At 37.5% G+C, this 18,110-nt stretch overlaps 2 protein-coding genes across 3 annotated transcripts; one reads left to right on the forward strand and one right to left on the reverse strand.

Moving 5' to 3' along the window:
- The first annotated feature begins 640 nt into the window (after positions 1 to 640).
- On the forward strand, positions 641 to 11,281 carry LOC131780214 (ATP-dependent DNA helicase DDX31-like). The gene is made up of 26 exons (XM_066163883.1): positions 641 to 791; positions 959 to 1,138; positions 1,550 to 1,621; positions 1,761 to 1,813; positions 2,201 to 2,288; positions 2,617 to 2,660; positions 2,858 to 2,928; positions 3,174 to 3,238; positions 3,398 to 3,442; positions 3,664 to 3,705; positions 4,182 to 4,246; positions 4,372 to 4,432; positions 4,957 to 5,015; positions 5,311 to 5,426; positions 5,729 to 5,829; positions 6,147 to 6,266; positions 6,485 to 6,581; positions 6,742 to 6,788; positions 6,981 to 7,040; positions 7,432 to 7,482; positions 7,827 to 7,928; positions 8,226 to 8,263; positions 8,831 to 8,909; positions 9,455 to 9,554; positions 10,091 to 10,259; positions 11,027 to 11,281. The coding sequence occupies exons 1-26, from the start codon at positions 702 to 704 to the stop codon at positions 11,139 to 11,141; spliced, it is 2,130 nt and encodes a 709-aa protein (XP_066019980.1). The 5' UTR covers positions 641 to 701; the 3' UTR covers positions 11,142 to 11,281.
- LOC131780226 (protein XRP2-like) lies at positions 11,237 to 17,182 on the reverse strand. Of its 2 annotated transcripts, XM_059096838.2 has the most exons (10): positions 17,006 to 17,182; positions 16,746 to 16,863; positions 16,024 to 16,115; positions 15,671 to 15,727; positions 15,464 to 15,579; positions 14,808 to 14,911; positions 14,348 to 14,476; positions 13,760 to 13,837; positions 13,258 to 13,357; positions 11,237 to 12,615 (listed from the first exon to the last, which is right to left on the reverse strand). In XM_059096838.2, exons 1-10 carry the CDS (start codon positions 17,074 to 17,076, stop codon positions 12,443 to 12,445), a joined length of 1,038 nt encoding a protein of 345 aa, XP_058952821.1. In that variant the 5' UTR covers positions 17,077 to 17,182; the 3' UTR covers positions 11,237 to 12,442. The 2 variants fall into 2 exon arrangements, with proteins under 2 accessions (XP_058952821.1, XP_058952822.1); XM_059096839.2 differs by lacking the exon at positions 11,237 to 12,615 and having other exon boundaries at positions 13,241 to 13,357.
- Between the last annotated feature and the right edge of the window lie 928 nt (positions 17,183 to 18,110).

The raw sequence follows: 18,110 nt of genomic DNA on the forward strand, positions 1-18,110 counted from the left end.
GTATAAAAACGTTTTGATGCAGAGAGGGGACGGGACTGTGGATTCAACATCAAACTCACAGAGCTAAAATTAGAAGAAAAGAATCGCACATAGTGATTTGTTTTATAGATCTTAAGTGTTAAAGGGTCGAATACTATTCTTTCTCTGAAACATCTCAGCACCGGAATCTTAAAGCCTCGACTCAGCTATGATTGGCTAATCGCGCGCTCAGAACCGGTTACGCCTTTCTATACGAGACGGAGGACTGTGGTTTTGATTTTCTTTTTCCGCGCCATTCGCGGCAAAGAGGAAAATAGGGAACCCGCAGGAAAAGACCTCATGCATAGTTTTTTCCCATTCGGACCTCCAGCTTTGGAAAGAACAAGCAGTTTGTCATCGGCATCGGTTGGTACTCGCCTAAATGGGCTGTTGTTGTTGTCATAGCTGGCCAATCTCTATGTTTCGTTACATTTAGTGCTGTTTTTCACAGGGTTGCTTGACAGAGCGAACTAATGGTAGCCGTAAGCTGATAAGGTTACAGTTGTATAGAGTTTATTTATGAAAGCACAGTTAGAATGGGCGGACAAGCCAGCGTACTTTACATGAAGTAAAAGACGGATTTGCCAAAGACCGCTTTATCGTTTTGAGTTCCACGTGACGATCTAAGATAATATTTATAAACATGGTGGTCGAGAGTAGTCAACCTTTTACAGCTTGAAACCATGGCTGATGACGGACTGCTTTTAAATCTTTGCTCTAATGGTGAAGGGGATAAAGAAATTTATCGGGAAAGTAAAGATAGAAAATCGAAGGTAAATTATCTTCCTAAATATATCCTTTAGAAAGCAAGGTTTTCTAGGTATCCATGCCCACGTGTACCAGCGTGTAAGTAGACCTTCTTTGGACATCGCGATCTTCTTTTGAATCAAACTTAATTCATCAGATTAGCCTTGTGTTTATCCATTCCTTTTCTTCCTAGTGGAAAGAAAGAAAGTTACAGAAAAGACAACAATATCTAAGGCCACATGTGAGGGGAACCTTTCACAAGAATGCAGCTTCTGTATCTGCTAAGCCATTACGACACCCTCAGAGGAGATCTACACCTTTTCCAAATAAGCCCATCCAAGGATCTGAGGAGGAAAAAAGAACTTCAGCAAATGTACGTCTCTTTCATTCATGCGGCAAAATCTTGTTACTGCTATCACAACCCTCTAATGGATGAGCAATGAGGTTTTTCGAATAGGGTTTAACAGCACAGCAGAGTTTATGTCAGTGTGTGGTTCCAGGGAAATAGATTTGGTGTATTGAAATGAATAATGATGAGAATATAGGCCTAGTAACGCTACAGTTTTTACTAAAAGTCTGGTGGTCTGCCTCTAAATCTATGCTTACTTTATCTCAGCTAGCTACAAAAGGCTACCAATAATACGCAAGAGAAGGTGCAGTGTATGTGAGAAATCTATTTTCAGTTATATATTTTGTTTTCAAGGTTTCAAAATAGTTAAAAAATCATGGTTAGTCCAAGTAACCATTATTGTGCCCACTGATTGTTAATTTCTTTGATCCTTAGAATGAAATTAAACGATCTTTTGCAACTCAAAATGGCATCCTTCCTCGAAGACAATCAAAGAAGAAATTTCAGGTAATTATAGAAGTAACTGTCAATTTTGAAATGCAGTTAGCTCAGTACATGCATTCAATTTTAATAGACTTATTTTTTGTTTCAGGAATAGCAAACCAAACCATTTCTGAGATTTACTTTTTTTCAATATATATAACAGGTCATTTCAAGTTTGTTTAACTACAATCCAGAAATACCCACATTACTGGCAAGGTTGGTTTTAATTGCAGTTTTGGCTAATCCTCCTATAGGTATAAGTACAAGTTTGGTGGACACCTATCATTAATGGCCCTGGTTTACATCACACCTCTTAAAATAAGTTCTCTCATCTCAGTGGTAAAGTGAATACATTTCAAACACAAAATGAGATGTTCCAAAGCTTAATTATATTGGGGATGACAAAATTTTCTGTCACTGTGTACCATGCTCTTGACTATCTTTTGAGAAAGTTTGTTTATATGAAGTACTTGGATAAGCAGGCCAACTAAGTACCTTCTGTATATTTTGTATGTCTGTTCAGGCTGTGTTTGTTTGACATACATGAAGTTGTATAATGGCATGAAGCACAATTATAATTGACCCATAGTTTTATTGTTGTAGTAATGAATCATCCAGTGCAGATGGGACATCATGTGAAAATGTTTTTTCTGCTGAAAAATTTAGTGACTTAGATGTTTCTCCTTTCATGGTAAGACATGCATAATTATTTGATATGTAATATTATAACTAACTTTTAGTTATTTTAAAAGATATCATGATGTAAATGATGAAACATTGCTCAGTTGTTGGTAAACTAATTACAAACATTTTTGAAAGGGGGCCAGGAAACAAAAGACAAGCCACGATTAAAAACACACTTTGAACAGAACTTGATTTCTCTGAAACTGGCTGGTTCTTATAGTTTTATTAGGTGTACTTAATTCCCTTTACAGAATTGTTTGTGGTTAGTTCTTGGGTGTGGGGGAATGTCAAAATTTTCATCTTATGGTTAATTGTGTTTTGCTTTCTATTTATAGATTTCCAATCTTGAAAATAATTTGAAACTCACCACCATGACAAGGTACAGAATATTAAGATATTTCACATTCAGGTTTATTTTGCTCTGAGGTATTTGTAATAGCATCAAAATATGAATGTTTGTTTGAAATGTATGCTGAACTATTATAAACAGTGTGGTCAAAACTAAATTTTCATGAGAATTTTTCATATGTTCAAGGAAAGTTAACCTTTTAAATGTAATTATTTTCTTGCTTTAAGTGTTCAAAAAGCTGCCATTCCCCTGTTAATCGAAGGAAGGGATGTTTTTGTGAAATCGAAAACAGGAACAGGTAAGGTCTTGTAAATGTGCCAAATTGTTCTTGAAAAGTACCCTTTTTCAACTCAGAAGCAGGTATCATGTATATTTGATAGATTAACTTTAAATTGGATATTTTTTTATAAATTTAAGGGGGGTCCATCTCATCATTGCCCCCATTTCTGATAAAATGATTAATGCTGTCTCAAATCAGCAGCCAATGACCTATATTTTGTAATAGTAATATTGAATTAACTTATATGTTACTGTTATTTTTAGGAAAAACTCTCACTTATGCAGTGCCTGTGATACACTCACTACAGAGTATCACTCCAAAAATTTCTGTAAGTGACTAATGAAAATATTGTAGTTCAATAAATGCAAACTGCTGTCTTCTCAGTGCAAATTAGATTGTTATTTTTATAAAGTCATTTGCATTGGTTTGATTTACCTTTTAATGAAGATCTCTCCTTGCACAGTCTCAGTTTTTTGTCGTTCTTTAGAGAAGTGATGGTCCTTATGCAGTGATCTTGGTCCCCACAAGAGAGGTAGTCATTGCACATATCATAGGAATTAATTTTTTTGTAGACAGATGCATACATTTTCATACATTATTAATAATTATTATTTACTGTTATACATAATATGAAAATCAATTGTAATTGTAATGGTGAGGGCCATTTAGTAATTGAATTATAATTATTAATTATTTTGATTTCGTTATAGGCATGCCAACCTTATGATTTCTTAATTTTTCTTGTTACTGTAGCTTGCCATACAAAGCTTCAATGTGCTGCAGAGACTTGTAAAGGTATGTCTCATACTTGCACAAGGGCACACTATGTTTTCTTACTTGCATTGTGTAATATGCAGTTTTCTTTTGCATGTGTTAAAAAAATTGTATTCGTTTTATTCAATATTTTTTTTTTTTTTTGTTAAAACGAGTTTGTGTAAAATGACAGTATTGCTTTACTTGCCTGCAGCTTCTTCTTTGCAACAGGGTCTCATAACTTCGTAGTTCATTCTTTAGTATGCTTTAGTATACTTTAGTATGCAATAACCAGGTTGTCAATAAAAGCCAGTTTATAACAGTCTATTGCTGCCTATAGGACCTCTTACAGCCATCTGTTTAGCCTGCTCTTGTGTTTCCCCTCACAGCCCCTTTTGTGGGCACAGTGGCATATTTCATCATCATGAGCTTCATGGATAAAGTAACTGAAAGCCCTGCTATAAGTATTCTTGCTATTGAGAGCCCTTTAACTCAAACATTATTGTTTTCTTTTATAGCCATTTCAGTGGGTTGTGCCAGGAGTAGTTACTGGAGGAGAAAAACGAAAATCGGAGAAAGCCAGGTAGATATGTAATGAGTGTTTTTTTTCTCACTCTTTCCCAGTCGGGTTACATTTCGTAAACATGGAAGTTTATGAGCATCAAAAAGAATCCTCTTGACTTGAGTATCATGGGTCTTTATTCTCAGATTAAGAAAAGGTGTTAATGTTCTTGTCGCAACTCCGGGAAGACTACTGGATCATATTGAAGTAAGTTGCTTGACACACATTTACTCTGATCTCTAAAGTTCTCCAAGCTGAAAGCTATCTAGCAGTATTGTAAAATCCCAGTCATATGCCTGTTATGTGTAAACCTATTAACGTATTGTCCGAGTAGACCTTCGGACTATTTTTCAATGCAACTGAGGTCCAAGAGATTTCCCTTCCTATGTTAATGCACTCGAATTTCCGAAAATTTTCCTGCGTACATGGCAAACGCTGTAGATAACTCTCTGACGCTTTTGAGGCTTCTGAAGATGTTCCGAAAATTTCTGTAAAACGCTGATATGAATTGTAGCTAAATTACTCGCTAGCCGTTAAATGGAAGTTAGAACTAAAATTTCACTCTCGTCGTGATTGTCTAAATCTGGTTGCAGCTGCTTAAAACAAGCGTCTTTTTAGTTCTGAGCGACTGAGAGTTGTTCACAAAACAGCCTTAGGAAATAGAGGAGATTATGGTGATATCACTTAGTCAGATGCTTGACTGCATGTCACCTTGTTTTTTTTTCTTTTAGAAAACCAAAAGTTTGGAGTTGAAGAGACTTCGGTGGATCATCCTCGATGAAGCCGACAGGTACAGACCTATTCTTTGTCCGAAAATCCACTCATGTTCCAGGTTCTTTTCTTCTCCCATGGCAGATTTCGGCGTTAACCCGCATCGTAAGCGCTGCTTCCGAGAAAAGATGTTTTTCATCAAGCAAATTCAAACCAGTTTGAAGACATTTCGTGAGAACAAATTCATCTCTAGGACGAAGACGTAAACACAAATTGTCTGTGTTACAAGAAGCAAGTTATCATTGCAACAATTGGCGTGCTCTGGCCCAAGATTGCTATTTATCAGGACTAATTGATATTTCTATTTGTTGTAGGTTGTTAGACCTCGGTTTTGAAAAGGACGTGTCATCCATTCTGACTGCTGTTAAGGATTCTCTACTTAGCGGTGTAAGATGTCAGACTGTTCTGCTTTCCGCAACACTCAATGAAGGTGTGTTTTTCTCACAAAAATGTCTTCTTTTGTTGTAACACACTTGAGCGAGTTGATGTGAAACTAATCATAGGAACGGAATCTGTCACAAAAACCATCGAGAACTCAAACCATTCAAAGCGCGAGTAAACGAACGTGACCCACTCGCAATTGGTTTCAGCTGAAGTTGTATCTGATTGGTTTAGAAGGTAGCAGAAGTTCTCTGGATTAATCCTGAGCGAAGTAGACAAAAACCAACTCAATCTCAGATTACCCACACACTCTTTTAAAAAGTACATTGAATTTAACTTTCCCCCCTACAGGAGTTGAAAGACTGGCGGGAATTAGCCTTTACAATCCTCTATCTATTGATGTTACGACAGAGGATGGAGGCGGCGAAAACAAAGAGGCAAGTAACGCACAGGTAAGGGCTCGTTGGTGAAACTGCCTCGTAAAGTGTACGAAATTTCCTTATATGACAGTTTTTTAACTTCCTTTCGCCTTCCTCTCTTACACGCGCGACATTTACTTACAACACACATGTATATGCCATTAAGGAAAAAATCGCTGTAGGCCTTTGCCTAGATGTTGCTGTACACGCCAGCAGTTCGGTAGTGTTGATTATTCTACGCGCGGCGTGATTTGTTCTTGCATTCTCTGCAGGCCATCAGCCTTCATTAAATTTTTGAGAATAAAATATCTTTGGGAGAATTATTTCAACTGCATTTTTTTCCTCTTCAGAGCTCAAGTGATGTCAGTTTTACAACTCCTCAACAATTGAAACAATTCTTCATTATCGTTCCCAGCAAACTGCGCTTAGTGACATTAGCAGCGTTTTTGCTGTGGAAAAACCAGCAAGAGGTATTGATTGACTTTTGTACAGTTGCCATTGTGAAATTTCTCTGTAAAGTAATGTAACTCAGAGTATTACGATCAACCTCGTCGCCACCCCGCGTCTTTGTTCTTCCCATCATGAACTAGGTTTGTTGTGACGTACGCACATATCCATATTTAACTGTGTAAGTAACTTACACATGCTGCCTCTTTTCCATCCTTGAACTTGCCTTTCCTTTTTGTAGGAATCAACTGCCACGAAGATGATTGTTTTTATGTCAAGCCGGGACTCAGTGGATTTTCACTGCGACCTTTTTGAGAAGTCTTTTTCTTCTGTGGCCAGTGAGTAATTTGGTTATTTTGTTTCCCTTTTTGACCCAGCAGGGTTAATGCACTACTCTTAAATCTTTCGTTTTCTTTTTTGCTGCAAGTAGACGACATTTATATTGTCTGACATTGACATGAGCATCTTTTGATTTTGCTTGCTTTTATTTTTTATTAGAGTTACGCCTTGTATTCTTTAAACTTCATGGAAGCATGTCTCAGTCGGTAAGAGAAAGCAGAGACTTTGAGTTCATTATTTGAGAAGTCATTCATTAATTTTTTTCCTTTTTGTCTATTCTTGGGCGGATCCAGCCCGAGGCCAAATTATTCAAGTTGGCCAATCAGAATAGATTTAACGGAATCTCAAATTTCCTGAACCTTAAAGTAAACAGTATTTTGCCGTTTGGTTTTTCGCAGGAAAGGACTTCCGTGTTCAAAAGTTTCAGTGGCGCAACAAGAGGGATTCTGTTTTGTACAGTAGGTTGACTATTTGTTGCTTGATTTCTAGTCTTTTTTAACCGGAAACATTATGTAGTAAAGTTAAGTAAAACTTAACTTAGGCCGGGCAGTTCATTGAGCTCGACGGCTGGTATCCTCAGGGGCCTGTATCAATAGAAATAGTTTTAATGTGTACCACAACTACGCCTGTTGAGGTGTAGTGATTGAAAGGAAACTTTAGCAAACTGAAATTTCCTGTAAGTATGTTTAGACGCAAGATGGGAAATTGGATCAGTCGAGTCGGAGCTGGAACTGAGACTGAAAAAAGATGATTATGTTTTCCTTATTTTAGTTCAAAGAGGAGCAAACGAGCCTTTTTCTTGCTCACTTCATGCTTTATAACCAAGTTAACTTATGTTTTGTATATTAGGATGTGGCAGCAAGAGGATTGGATTTGCCTCATGTCAATTGGATACTTCAGGTATAAATACAAATAGGATCTTTCCCGTTGTTGTTTTTATTTTAGCCGCGCATGCGTTCCGTATCAAGAAAAGCGGATCAACTTAAAGTTAAGCAGGCTTTGTTTAACGATTAAAAATGACCATATATGGCTGCTTTGTCACGCATGTCACAATTTCTTGAGGAGACAAAGGAATTGGCCATGAAAGTATGAGTGTAATTGCAATGCACTTTCTCTCAATTTCGCAGCTCAACACTTTCAAATTAATGGATTGAATTTATCTTTTATGCTGTTTCTGGGCTAAGTAAGCCTCTTTTATTATTTTTGGATCACTGTCTGACTGGTTTGATTAATTATGTTTCTAGTACAATACTCCAGGGAACCCAGCAGACTACGTGCACAGGGTTGGTCGAACGGCAAGAATCGGACTGAAAGGGAATGCCCTCCTTTTTTTAACTCCCGCAGAGGTAAGTTTTACTTTTTATTTTGAGCTGATGAAATTATCATGTAGAAGGAAGTGTGTGTAGAATAAGTAACATTAAACGAAGACACTCAGTTGAGTCAGTTCTTAACGTTTCTCCATTAAAGCATCCTTAACGAAAAGGCTTGGAGTATGTTTTCCCCTTTCGCTCCCCCATCTGAAGCTGCAAGTTTCTTATAATTTTTGTTAAATCCGTTCGTCTCCGACCACGCGTTCTATCTTGATGTACACTCCTATGTAAACGAAGGCAATACAATCTTAGTCAACCAACATTTCATTCTAGGTCGAGTACTTGGACATTTTGAAACAGCATGGAATCAGGTTTGTATAAAGGGTAGCTATCAGCGATTGTAATGGTTTTGCTTTACTTCGCTCGGCGATTGGTCCTGAAAACTCGACCCTCTTAACCAATCAGGTGCTATAATAAAAGCAATTGCGATTTGGCTAGTCGGGTTCTCCCGCGCAGTTTGCTAGTTTTAAGTCTGTGTTCTCATTGGCTTCTTTTGATTTCATCCTTCGCTCTGATTGGCTTGTCTAATTTGTCTGGTGTTGGCTTTATTGCTCTTAATTGAGAAGTGCTCTTTTTTTATAACTAAGTAACACTGTCTCCACACGATAGAATAGTGCATAGAAGCTCCTTCCGTGCTGAAAAACGAGAATGTTAATGTATGAGACTTGTTTGCCATCTGGGTGAATCATTGCAACATTCAAGCGACACAGAAAAATCATGGTTAATTTTTAAGCTTCCCCAACTCCGACGTAAAAGTTACAAATACTTCAGTAGGAAATAATTCGTAAAGCAACATTAGTAAATTAATGCATAAACAAGAAATTTAATTGAAAAAGTAATATACAGCTAATTTTTTTTATTTTTTGCGTACTTTGTAGTCCAGAAGAACTGCTCGTTAACGACGTCCTTAAAACGCTCGCAGTATCCTCAGGAGACGCGAAGCTGAAGACAGCGAAGGTAAGTACTATAAAACCACAGGACTCTTGTTGGTGTCTGTGACGTCAAAATTTAGATAATTGCAAAACGCTATTTTACTTTTAAAGCCGCAAACGGAACATTGAGGGTGATCAAACATTTTTAAATCTGGTCGTTCCGGGTTGATAGTATGATTAACTAACGGAGTAAATGTATTACAAAAAATAAAACAAACATCAACAACAAAAAATCAAACAAGATGAAGAAAAAACCTTGGACTGAAATTGCATGTGCTACTGAAATCAAATTATTCATCAAGCTGTCCCATAAAAGTTTAATGTTGGTATCCGTGTCTATTCAATGGAGTTTTTCGTCATGAAAAGTCCATTTTACAGTAAATGTGAAGGGGAGAAGAAATGTGGTACTTGGGCTGGTGTCTGCTTATCATTGGATTCGCTGATTTGAGGTTTCAATGTATTTTGTGAATCTTCTGAGCCTTTTTCCCTTTTGGTAGCTTAACAGCAACCAATGGATTTTTTGATTATTAATTTCCTTATCTATTCTTAATTATTATTTTTTTACTTCAGTATGTTGATCAAAAAGCTCAGGAATCAGCTACTGAATTACAGAATTCATTCGAGGACTATGTTCTTTCGAATGATCTCTGTTTGAAAGCTGCCAAGACAGGTAATATTTTGTGTTTCATACTCGGATCTTCCTCAAATCTAACTATGTCCTATGTTACTGAAATTGCACCATGAAAGACAAAAATTTCAAATCGCATCATATTACTGCTACCTCAAATATATACTTCTTACACGAGTATAAAGAGTTAGCACGCGGAGACGTTGCGGAATGTGTGTATGTTCGCCATCCCAAGAGTTTCCTGTGTTCATATCGGAAAACCGCTAATCTTGGACATTTGCTTAAGTTAATGTGAGCATATCGTTCCAATGGTGTGCGCATTTGTAAAGAACCTTACACAGTTAGGATTGGCTATCCGACCATGCTTTTAGTTATCGAGCCTGTTCAAGGTGTTCCGTTAGTTAACGGGGCGCGATGGAAGCTCAGAGCGAACAAAGAAGGAAGATTTGGGACAGGTTGTGTGAGGAACCGCCTGATATTTCGCTGTGCGCTGTCCCCGCGCCCCGTGAACTCATTGAGCGCCGAGAACATTCAATCGTATGTCAAACTGATCATTAAGTATTTCCTCTGTGTTGCAGCATACCAGTCTTTTGTCAGAGCCTATGCTACATACCCCAGCAATCTAAAACACATCTTTCATGTGAAGAATCTTCACCTGGGACATGTCGCGAAAAGTTTTGGCCTCAGAGAGGCACCAAAAGAATTGTTTCAATCCAAGAAGCAACCTAGAGCACAAAAGCGGAAAAGGTTTGAGACTCTCTTTTTTGTTCGTTTCTTTCGTAGCCTTTCTGTAGGTTGTCACGCAACGCTTTGAGTTCCCCTCATGCCTCAAAACGAAAGTGTGGGGTGGGGTAAGTTACATCTCAGATAATGGCTGCGAGAGATTCTATTGTTTTTTATTCCCAACTCGCAGTTTGAATTCAGTGAAGATAAGTGTATAAAGTAATCTGCTTCCTTCCAACTCTCCAGTAACTAATACTGCCTTCAAACTACAACATATTTCCTTGAATTTCTCTCAAGATAGTTGGGCGTCCACAAAACATCCTTAGGAAAAGAGCAGTTTTCTCTGTTCACAGCACCTGTTTTCTTGATACTGTTCTGTTTTGTCAGAAGAAGTTCTACACAGAATAAGACGGAGGGTAATTAGAAATAGAGAAACGTGTTTTTTTTTGTTCCTTTCAATTAACCCTCAAATTCCTCTCGGTGATTCACCGGTAACTTTTGAAAAAAGGCAATCAAACAAAAGAAACGAACAATCGCATACGCATGTGATCAATGACCTGGGTGAACGAACGAATCAATTGAGGGGTTTGCCTTGGTATATGTTAAGTAACTTGATGGGAAAGGAAAGAAAGATATTAGGGAGAGTGGCTCGTGAAAGGGTTTGCATTGCAAATGACAGCTACGTGAAATAGGGTTTTCAGTCTACTCAAAATCCTACCAAACTAGTTTATACATTTGTTCAATTGTCAGTTGTCTCCTGCGCTGAACTATTCTGAACCTTTCTCCCGTAGGGGTGGGGAGAAGAAATCGGTGAAGGCGAAGAAGAGGATAACAGAGTATTCATCAGATACGGAACTAAATGGACCTTTAACAAAGAAACGAAAGAAGACGAAGAACAAATCGTAGTGAACTGTAATTTATTTCGTTTTGTTATCTCTTTGTTTACTGCGCTGAAAATTTACTAACGAAAGGAAGCGAATATGGATATGAATAACACAATGTTGTCAATGGCAATAAAATTTAATAAAACATGGTATATTTTTTAATAGCTTCGTTCGTAATCTATCTTAGCTTTTACTATAACGCAAACCTTCAGTTACCTCGTCACGCAATGTTTATATTTCGAAAGGGGAAAGATTTCATGGCATGACAATTGCTATAATTTATTCCTCAAATTTCAAGTTACAAACTACAACGATGTTTGTTCGCTGGGCACCAGAGCTGGTCAAACACTGATCATCGTTAAAAACAACAGTGACAATAACAGAAATTATTTTACATTTGCTAACTTTATGCCATGCACGTGGTAGCTTTGATAGAAACTCGAGAGATGCAAATATAAAGTTTAAAAAATATATTGTAACATAACTGAGGTAATTACATGATATTCAAACAATACGGCCACTATCGAAATTTATGTTTTTTTTATAACTCGACTAACTTGAGGTATAAGCTGCGGAGATTTTTGAGAAGCCAGAGTCAGACTGAAGTTCTTTGCCCCCTCATTAGCAGTATCTTTCTTCTCAGTGTATAGTTTCAGTGGTAGAAAAGAAAAAAGTGGTCTTCGACCGACTGGTAATGGCCACATGTGTCAAAATGAGCTTCACTGACTTCGGGTTGCTGTTCTCTTCTCAAGGAAGACCCATATTATTCACGACACGAGACGATAAGCCTTAAACCGCGAGGAACATGAGAAGGAGACATACCCACCCCTCCCAGTCACAAGTTTGATACATCAAAACCTATCTAGCTCGATTATTTCATCCAGCGAAGTCGCTCATCAACACAACTAATGGGTAAAACTAACCGTATAGCCACTACATGTAATTCGGTTAGGCAAAATAGAATGACTAGAATGATTTCGAACCTCGTTCCTATGATTCCCAACCGCTTAGAATTGAGGCTCCTCAAGCACAACTACGGTGAAGAAAATTAAAACTCTGCGTGTTTTAGAGCCATAAAATAAATAAGAAAAAAAAGACTTTTTCCGAGATCAATACTTTGCAAACTGTGTACACAGATAAATTAATAATCCCAAACCTTAAAAAAAAAAGTTGGATAACTTCTGTTTTAAAACGCTTCGCTGTCTCGCTCCATACGTTACTCTTTAGTCCAGCACGCTATCTAGCATTCCCTTGGGTGCGAGGTAACGCACAGGTTCAGTAAAAACAAATAAATGTTCGTACTTTGGGTTTAGTGGCGTCGTTCTAACTCATAGACAAGTCAACAAAATTATAGAACGCATCGATGTCATGTAATGCTTTCTCAGGAGTTGATGAGAAGTATATACTTCCAAGTGAGCGATCACATATCTGATTAAGCGCATCCTCAGTATTTTGTACACAGTCCTTTCCATTGAACTCCAATCCGATAACTGGACCTAGAAAAGAAATCACAGAATAGTCGTCAGTCATCTTTGAAAAAAAATAAAGCAATTTTCTTTAAATAAAAAGTAGGGTATTTCATTCAGTAGAGTTTATACGCTCTCTAGATAATCTTAATGACCTTGCCACATGAGCATCCGCCGGTGGTAGGTCTGCGAGAGGTCTGGTGCAGACCCCTCGTAAACGCCGAGAAGCCCGCGAGCCTCCTCGCCGGCTACCTGTAGATTGGCTGGGTCATGCCATTATAAGCCATTTCAAGAGGCGGGAAATGCGTGCATGGAAAGTAACGGATGGGCAAACGAAGACGAGATAACCAACTGTAATTCCGTAATTTCCTATCAGAGGGTCTTTATTGACGCTTGAAAACACGCCTGATCTTGTCATCTATGATACTCTTACAAACAAATTTTAATTATTTAACAAGGCTTCTGACTAAGCTCGACGAAAAAAAAAAAAGTTGCTATTATCCAAATTTAGGACCATTATGTTCTCTGCTTAGGAATTACTACCCTGAAACTAAATTTTAACAGTTGACAAACTTCTATCCCCTGAGGAGAGAAGTTTGAGTTCCCTTAAAGACCAAACTCAACAACCCTGCCTATGAAAATTAAAATTCCAGTTTTACAAAGTACACAAACCACTATCTGCAGCAGCCCTATATTCTTCTGATTGAAATATTCTGGCTACGTCGTCTGGTTTCATACTAACTTCCTTGGTTTGGACAAGCACTTGATTTCTCTACAAACAAAACGTGATTTAAATTAAATGCTTGACAATATCACAGTAAAAGTAGGTAGCTGTTGGAAAAAGAAACAGTGGACTTAAAGTTAGTCCACTGGAATTCGCATCAAAAGGTGCACGTTTGAGATCTGCATGGGTCAGTCTGTGTTTGAATTAGACATTGGAGACTTTCTTCTAAAGAAAACCTTGATGTGCTCTAGTGCTTTGAGCCACTTAGCTTTTATTAGTGCAGACTCTTCTTCACCTTACATGTGGGTAGCATTTTTGGCATTCATTAGTAGATGCAATGTGTATTATGCTGCATTGTTGGCGTGGTTTTTCAGTTTTTGGAGTGAACACATAGCACAAAATTAGCATGCGCAAAAAGTGTCCATACTTTCAATAAAGAGGAGAACATACCTCACGCCTTTGATCAGAAATCAATCGTCTGACATGTGATTTCATTTCAGGATATTGGAAAAAAACCACAAGACATGACTGAAAATAACAAACACATTTAGATATAATGATCAGATGTTGCACCAGTGTAAATGATGTGACAGTCATAGTGGTATGTAGCAAGTCAGATTACTAAGATTTGATCTTTGCAGATCAAACACAGAATTATATACTATTAACCTGCACACCCAGTCATTTATGGCATATAGCCCACAATTAGACATGTGGTCCATGTATGTTACGACAAATGAAGTAAAAACAGTTCTAAAATGCTTGGACCAGCAAGATGTCTTGAAATGAGATCAACTACTTTTAAAGAGTATTTGCTTGTCAAGCCTCTTTTGCCAAGTGTAAGCCCTTCCACACATTCAAAAGGTCATTTGAATAACATTTGTCATTTTCTATAAACTTGAAATCACTAGCAGTGATAAAATTTCCAATAATAACCCACCATCCCCTTTCTCACTCCTGTCAACATACTACACGTACAGGTGAACACTGTGTATTAGGAAGTGTTTGGTTGGATAACCCACTAAATCTTTTATTTACCTCATCATATGGCTTTCGTCTTGATCCAAGTGTAAGTGGAACAACACTCATAGAGGCATCACTTGATATATTCCTATCTCTGTATTGTTCTGGCGTTGGTAGAAGAGTTTCAATATTTGTTGCATCCTCCTATAGAGGAAAGATAAAACTTTTAACTCTCCAAACTGATGATACTAGCTATTATTTTACTTCTTATCGATTAATGATTTTTTTGAAATTTTTCTCTAATATGAATCCACAAAAAAAAACAAAAGGATCTGGCTCAACATTAGAGGGACATTGTGATTTACAGTGTAATGTCCAAAATCTTCACTGTCGACAGGAATGACTAATTTGGTAAAACACTATAAGTGTACATTGCCTGGTAACCATGACTTTAAAGGGAATTTAAAAAAGATGCATTTTGTAAAATAAATTAGAAGTTTCCCCAATCTTATTGTTGCTGTTATTTTATTATTACCTCTGGAATTAAGCCCCAAGTTGTTTCTCCCGCAGCTGGTGTGAAGTCATGAATGTTGCTCCAGTTGTTATTGTATAAACTTAGTTTTGCTGCCTCAAACTGGCCTGAAAATTTTTGATATTGTATCAGTTGCAGCTATACTGAAGTCATTCAACTACATGCAGCATGTTCCAGGCTTTAATTTCCATGTTGTATACAGCTGCATCACATATCGCAATGGTGGGAATCAAAAGGAAAGAGGATATGGGGGTTGGACGGAAGTCCTGGTAATAATTAATAACTCTCTTTCCATGGACCTGAGCCCTTCTGAGCAGGTTAAGTCTGATGATGGAGTTGGAGTTGACAGATGATGGTGTTGAAGTTGGAGGTGTAAAATGCAGTGATAATGTTTCCATTTTCACTTTATTCCACTTGAATCTAGAGATTGTGATCAAAACTATATGATTGGCAAGCAAAAGTGAAAAAACCAACCCATCACAAAGCCAATTCCCAGGTCCTCCCACTTGCTTCTGACGACCAACAATCTAGTGTTAGCAAAATTGTAAGTGACAAAGTTATAAGGGCATTGGTGTGCTGATGGCATTTTAATCCCTTCAGGGGTAAACAAGGGTTTTTCTTTGTCAGAAAAAGAAGTTTGCTAAGCTTTTCTCACTGACCTTCTAACTCAGGATAATAATACTGATAACAGCCAAACTTCATTCCTTTTGAGGATTCTATCACAGGTTGTGTACCACAACATAAAAAGAAGTCCATTTTCTTGCAATCTCGAGTTCTAAAGTATAAAACATGCGTCAAATTTTAATTCCTATAAAATAACCAGTGCATTAAAACATTCAATTAAATTAGATTAATTTTAGACTTACCGAAACTGTTGACAAGCCACCAAAACCTTACAGTCTTGACAATCTCGAAAATATACACTAAAAATAAATAAAAAACCAGTTAAATTAAGTAAATTAAATATTAAATGATCAATGTAGCATTAACACATAACATCTTGTACATGGAAGTTTATTAAATCTAGCTGCACACCCTTTTTTTTTCAAATTCACTTTAACCTTAAATAACGAGATCAAAAGGAAAACAAAAATTAAATTGAAATCATTGATGGCAACTTTTGCCTATTTTTCTGAAAATGCCTCCTTTTAGAAAGTGGTAAACAAATGTCATAGTTAATCCTGCTTTAACTACAAAGAGTAACCTAGATTATCCTGACCTCCCAGCACATGGCCCAATCACGATCTGGCAATTTATACAGTCATCAATTGTTATGGTTTCTGCGTGATCCAAAACAAAAATCCTACAATCCTGCAAACACAAATCATTTTCAGAGTTGTGATGCATTAAAATAAATTAAATGCTTCCTAGATAAATGGCTTGTACCCATTTATATCACCGCTCACTCTGAGGCACTGCGAAAGTTTTGTGCTTTGATAAGAACTCAACTCAAAAACCGCGCAGTCTACTCCACTAACAATTGGATCATTACTTGTCTAGTATCTCCCCAGGGTAGGTACCTCACCCTCCCCAATTGTAATACATGTAAGTTTTCTCTCTACCCAACCCTTCACCTCCATAATAATCACTCAGTGCAAACAGACACTGACACTATACTACATGTACATCCATGAAAGTATTTTGTTACAAATCTTTACGAGTTTAAAATCTTTCCAAATGGTTTGATTTTTCTTTTTCTTCGAATTTTATCATATTAATGGATCTGAGAACAATTTTGATGAAAAAATGAACAAATACACTTGATCTTTGGTCGACTAGTATTAATTTCATTTTTTGTTCAAGAGATCGAAGCCCTCGAACGGGTAGACTGTAAAGTGCAGAAGATTCGACCAAAGTAATCTTATTTGACACCCATCTTGCAAGCTCGTCATTCTAATTAAGCTTCAGTTCCTGGCAGGTGAACTCCGTTATCAACCTTACCTTGTTGTTTTGAATTATGAACTGCTGTCCGTTGATTTCGCCAGGCATTTTCGCGGCAAGTTCGCCTGTCAGATCACCGATAGTGTAATCCTTGGGATCTAAGCGGGGACCTTTTTCCCTATACAAGCAAAGAATTAAAAAAGAAAAAGACATAAAATTCAAATATTGGTGATAAAAATGGAAAGTTATTGAAGTGACATCAAAGGGCTACGATTCTTCGATAGCAATGTCATCCCTTCCTTCTAGAGAATAAAACTTGCCAACTGAACGTCGGTTTTTCGTTGGTTTCTTCATTTGCGTTACTCTCCTCCTTCGAACCTAAGCAACCCATGTTATTCCCTGTATTCTTAGCCCTCCAAGCCGCTCTAATTAGGCTGCAGCATTCGATAGAAGAAGTATCTGAACAGGCATACAATAAAAATTAGGCTGAAATGACTTTGGAACCTGGCAAGGAAGGCGTTACCAAGGGTACTCGCGACGCCACTCGCATGGCACGCGTGTTTTCACGCGCTATCATTCGTTCCTCGAATTTCAATTTTTCGTTGTTTCTTGTTGTTTTTATTTCCCCGTGTCTTTTATAAGAAAGAGTAACTCTGCTGCGTGAGATTGAGTATTAATAGAGTAGTAATTTTCATATTTCTTGTAAATAAAATTGTTCGGCTCTTTGTGGCTAGTGAGCAGGGCAGGTTGAATTTGCAAATGGATTTGCGGAAGAAGAAATTTTTCAACCATCGATAAATCGAGCATTTAAAACTTTACACTAGCAGGAGACATCACATCGTGCAGTGCCTCAGGAAACTTAAGTGATGACTTAGTTTGGTCTTTGCTTGGTCGTCAAATTCATTTGGGAGAACTACTCCTTACTTGAGCAGCACTGGGCCCCTAGTTTTTGATTGTTAGTAAAAGTAGCATATTATGCTACTGGCATTTCTCGATTTTTTCCAGATTATGCTTACAAGTTTGCATTATGTTTTTGTTTATAACATCGCTCATTTATCCAAAGTCTTGATCTTCATTTCGAGTTCAGTTTTTGCTTAACTGAGTTTAAACGGTTCTGATGGAGCCTGAAAACGAGGTTGGCTCTGATGCTTCAGTTTTCACACAAACAACCAGTACGCAACCTGAATGGACATTCGTTGCTCCAATTTTGACGTAATTTATCTATCGCAAAAGAAGAGAACTTTGGTACGACCTGTTTAGTGTACAGTCCAAATGACGGCAATGTTCACGGCTGTTCTCGCCAATAAAGGGTAATCATTTGTAGTGTGCAAAAAGAGATCTTCAAGACCAGGAGCTAACATCATTTCACAGTAATAATTAGATGTTTCATCCAGTATTCTGTTCGTTGGGATCTACGCTGCGTGC

The sequence above is a fragment of the Pocillopora verrucosa genome, chromosome 3, assembly GCF_036669915.1.
Source record: "Pocillopora verrucosa isolate sample1 chromosome 3, ASM3666991v2, whole genome shotgun sequence".
Taxonomy (NCBI): Eukaryota; Metazoa; Cnidaria; class Anthozoa; order Scleractinia; family Pocilloporidae; genus Pocillopora; species Pocillopora verrucosa.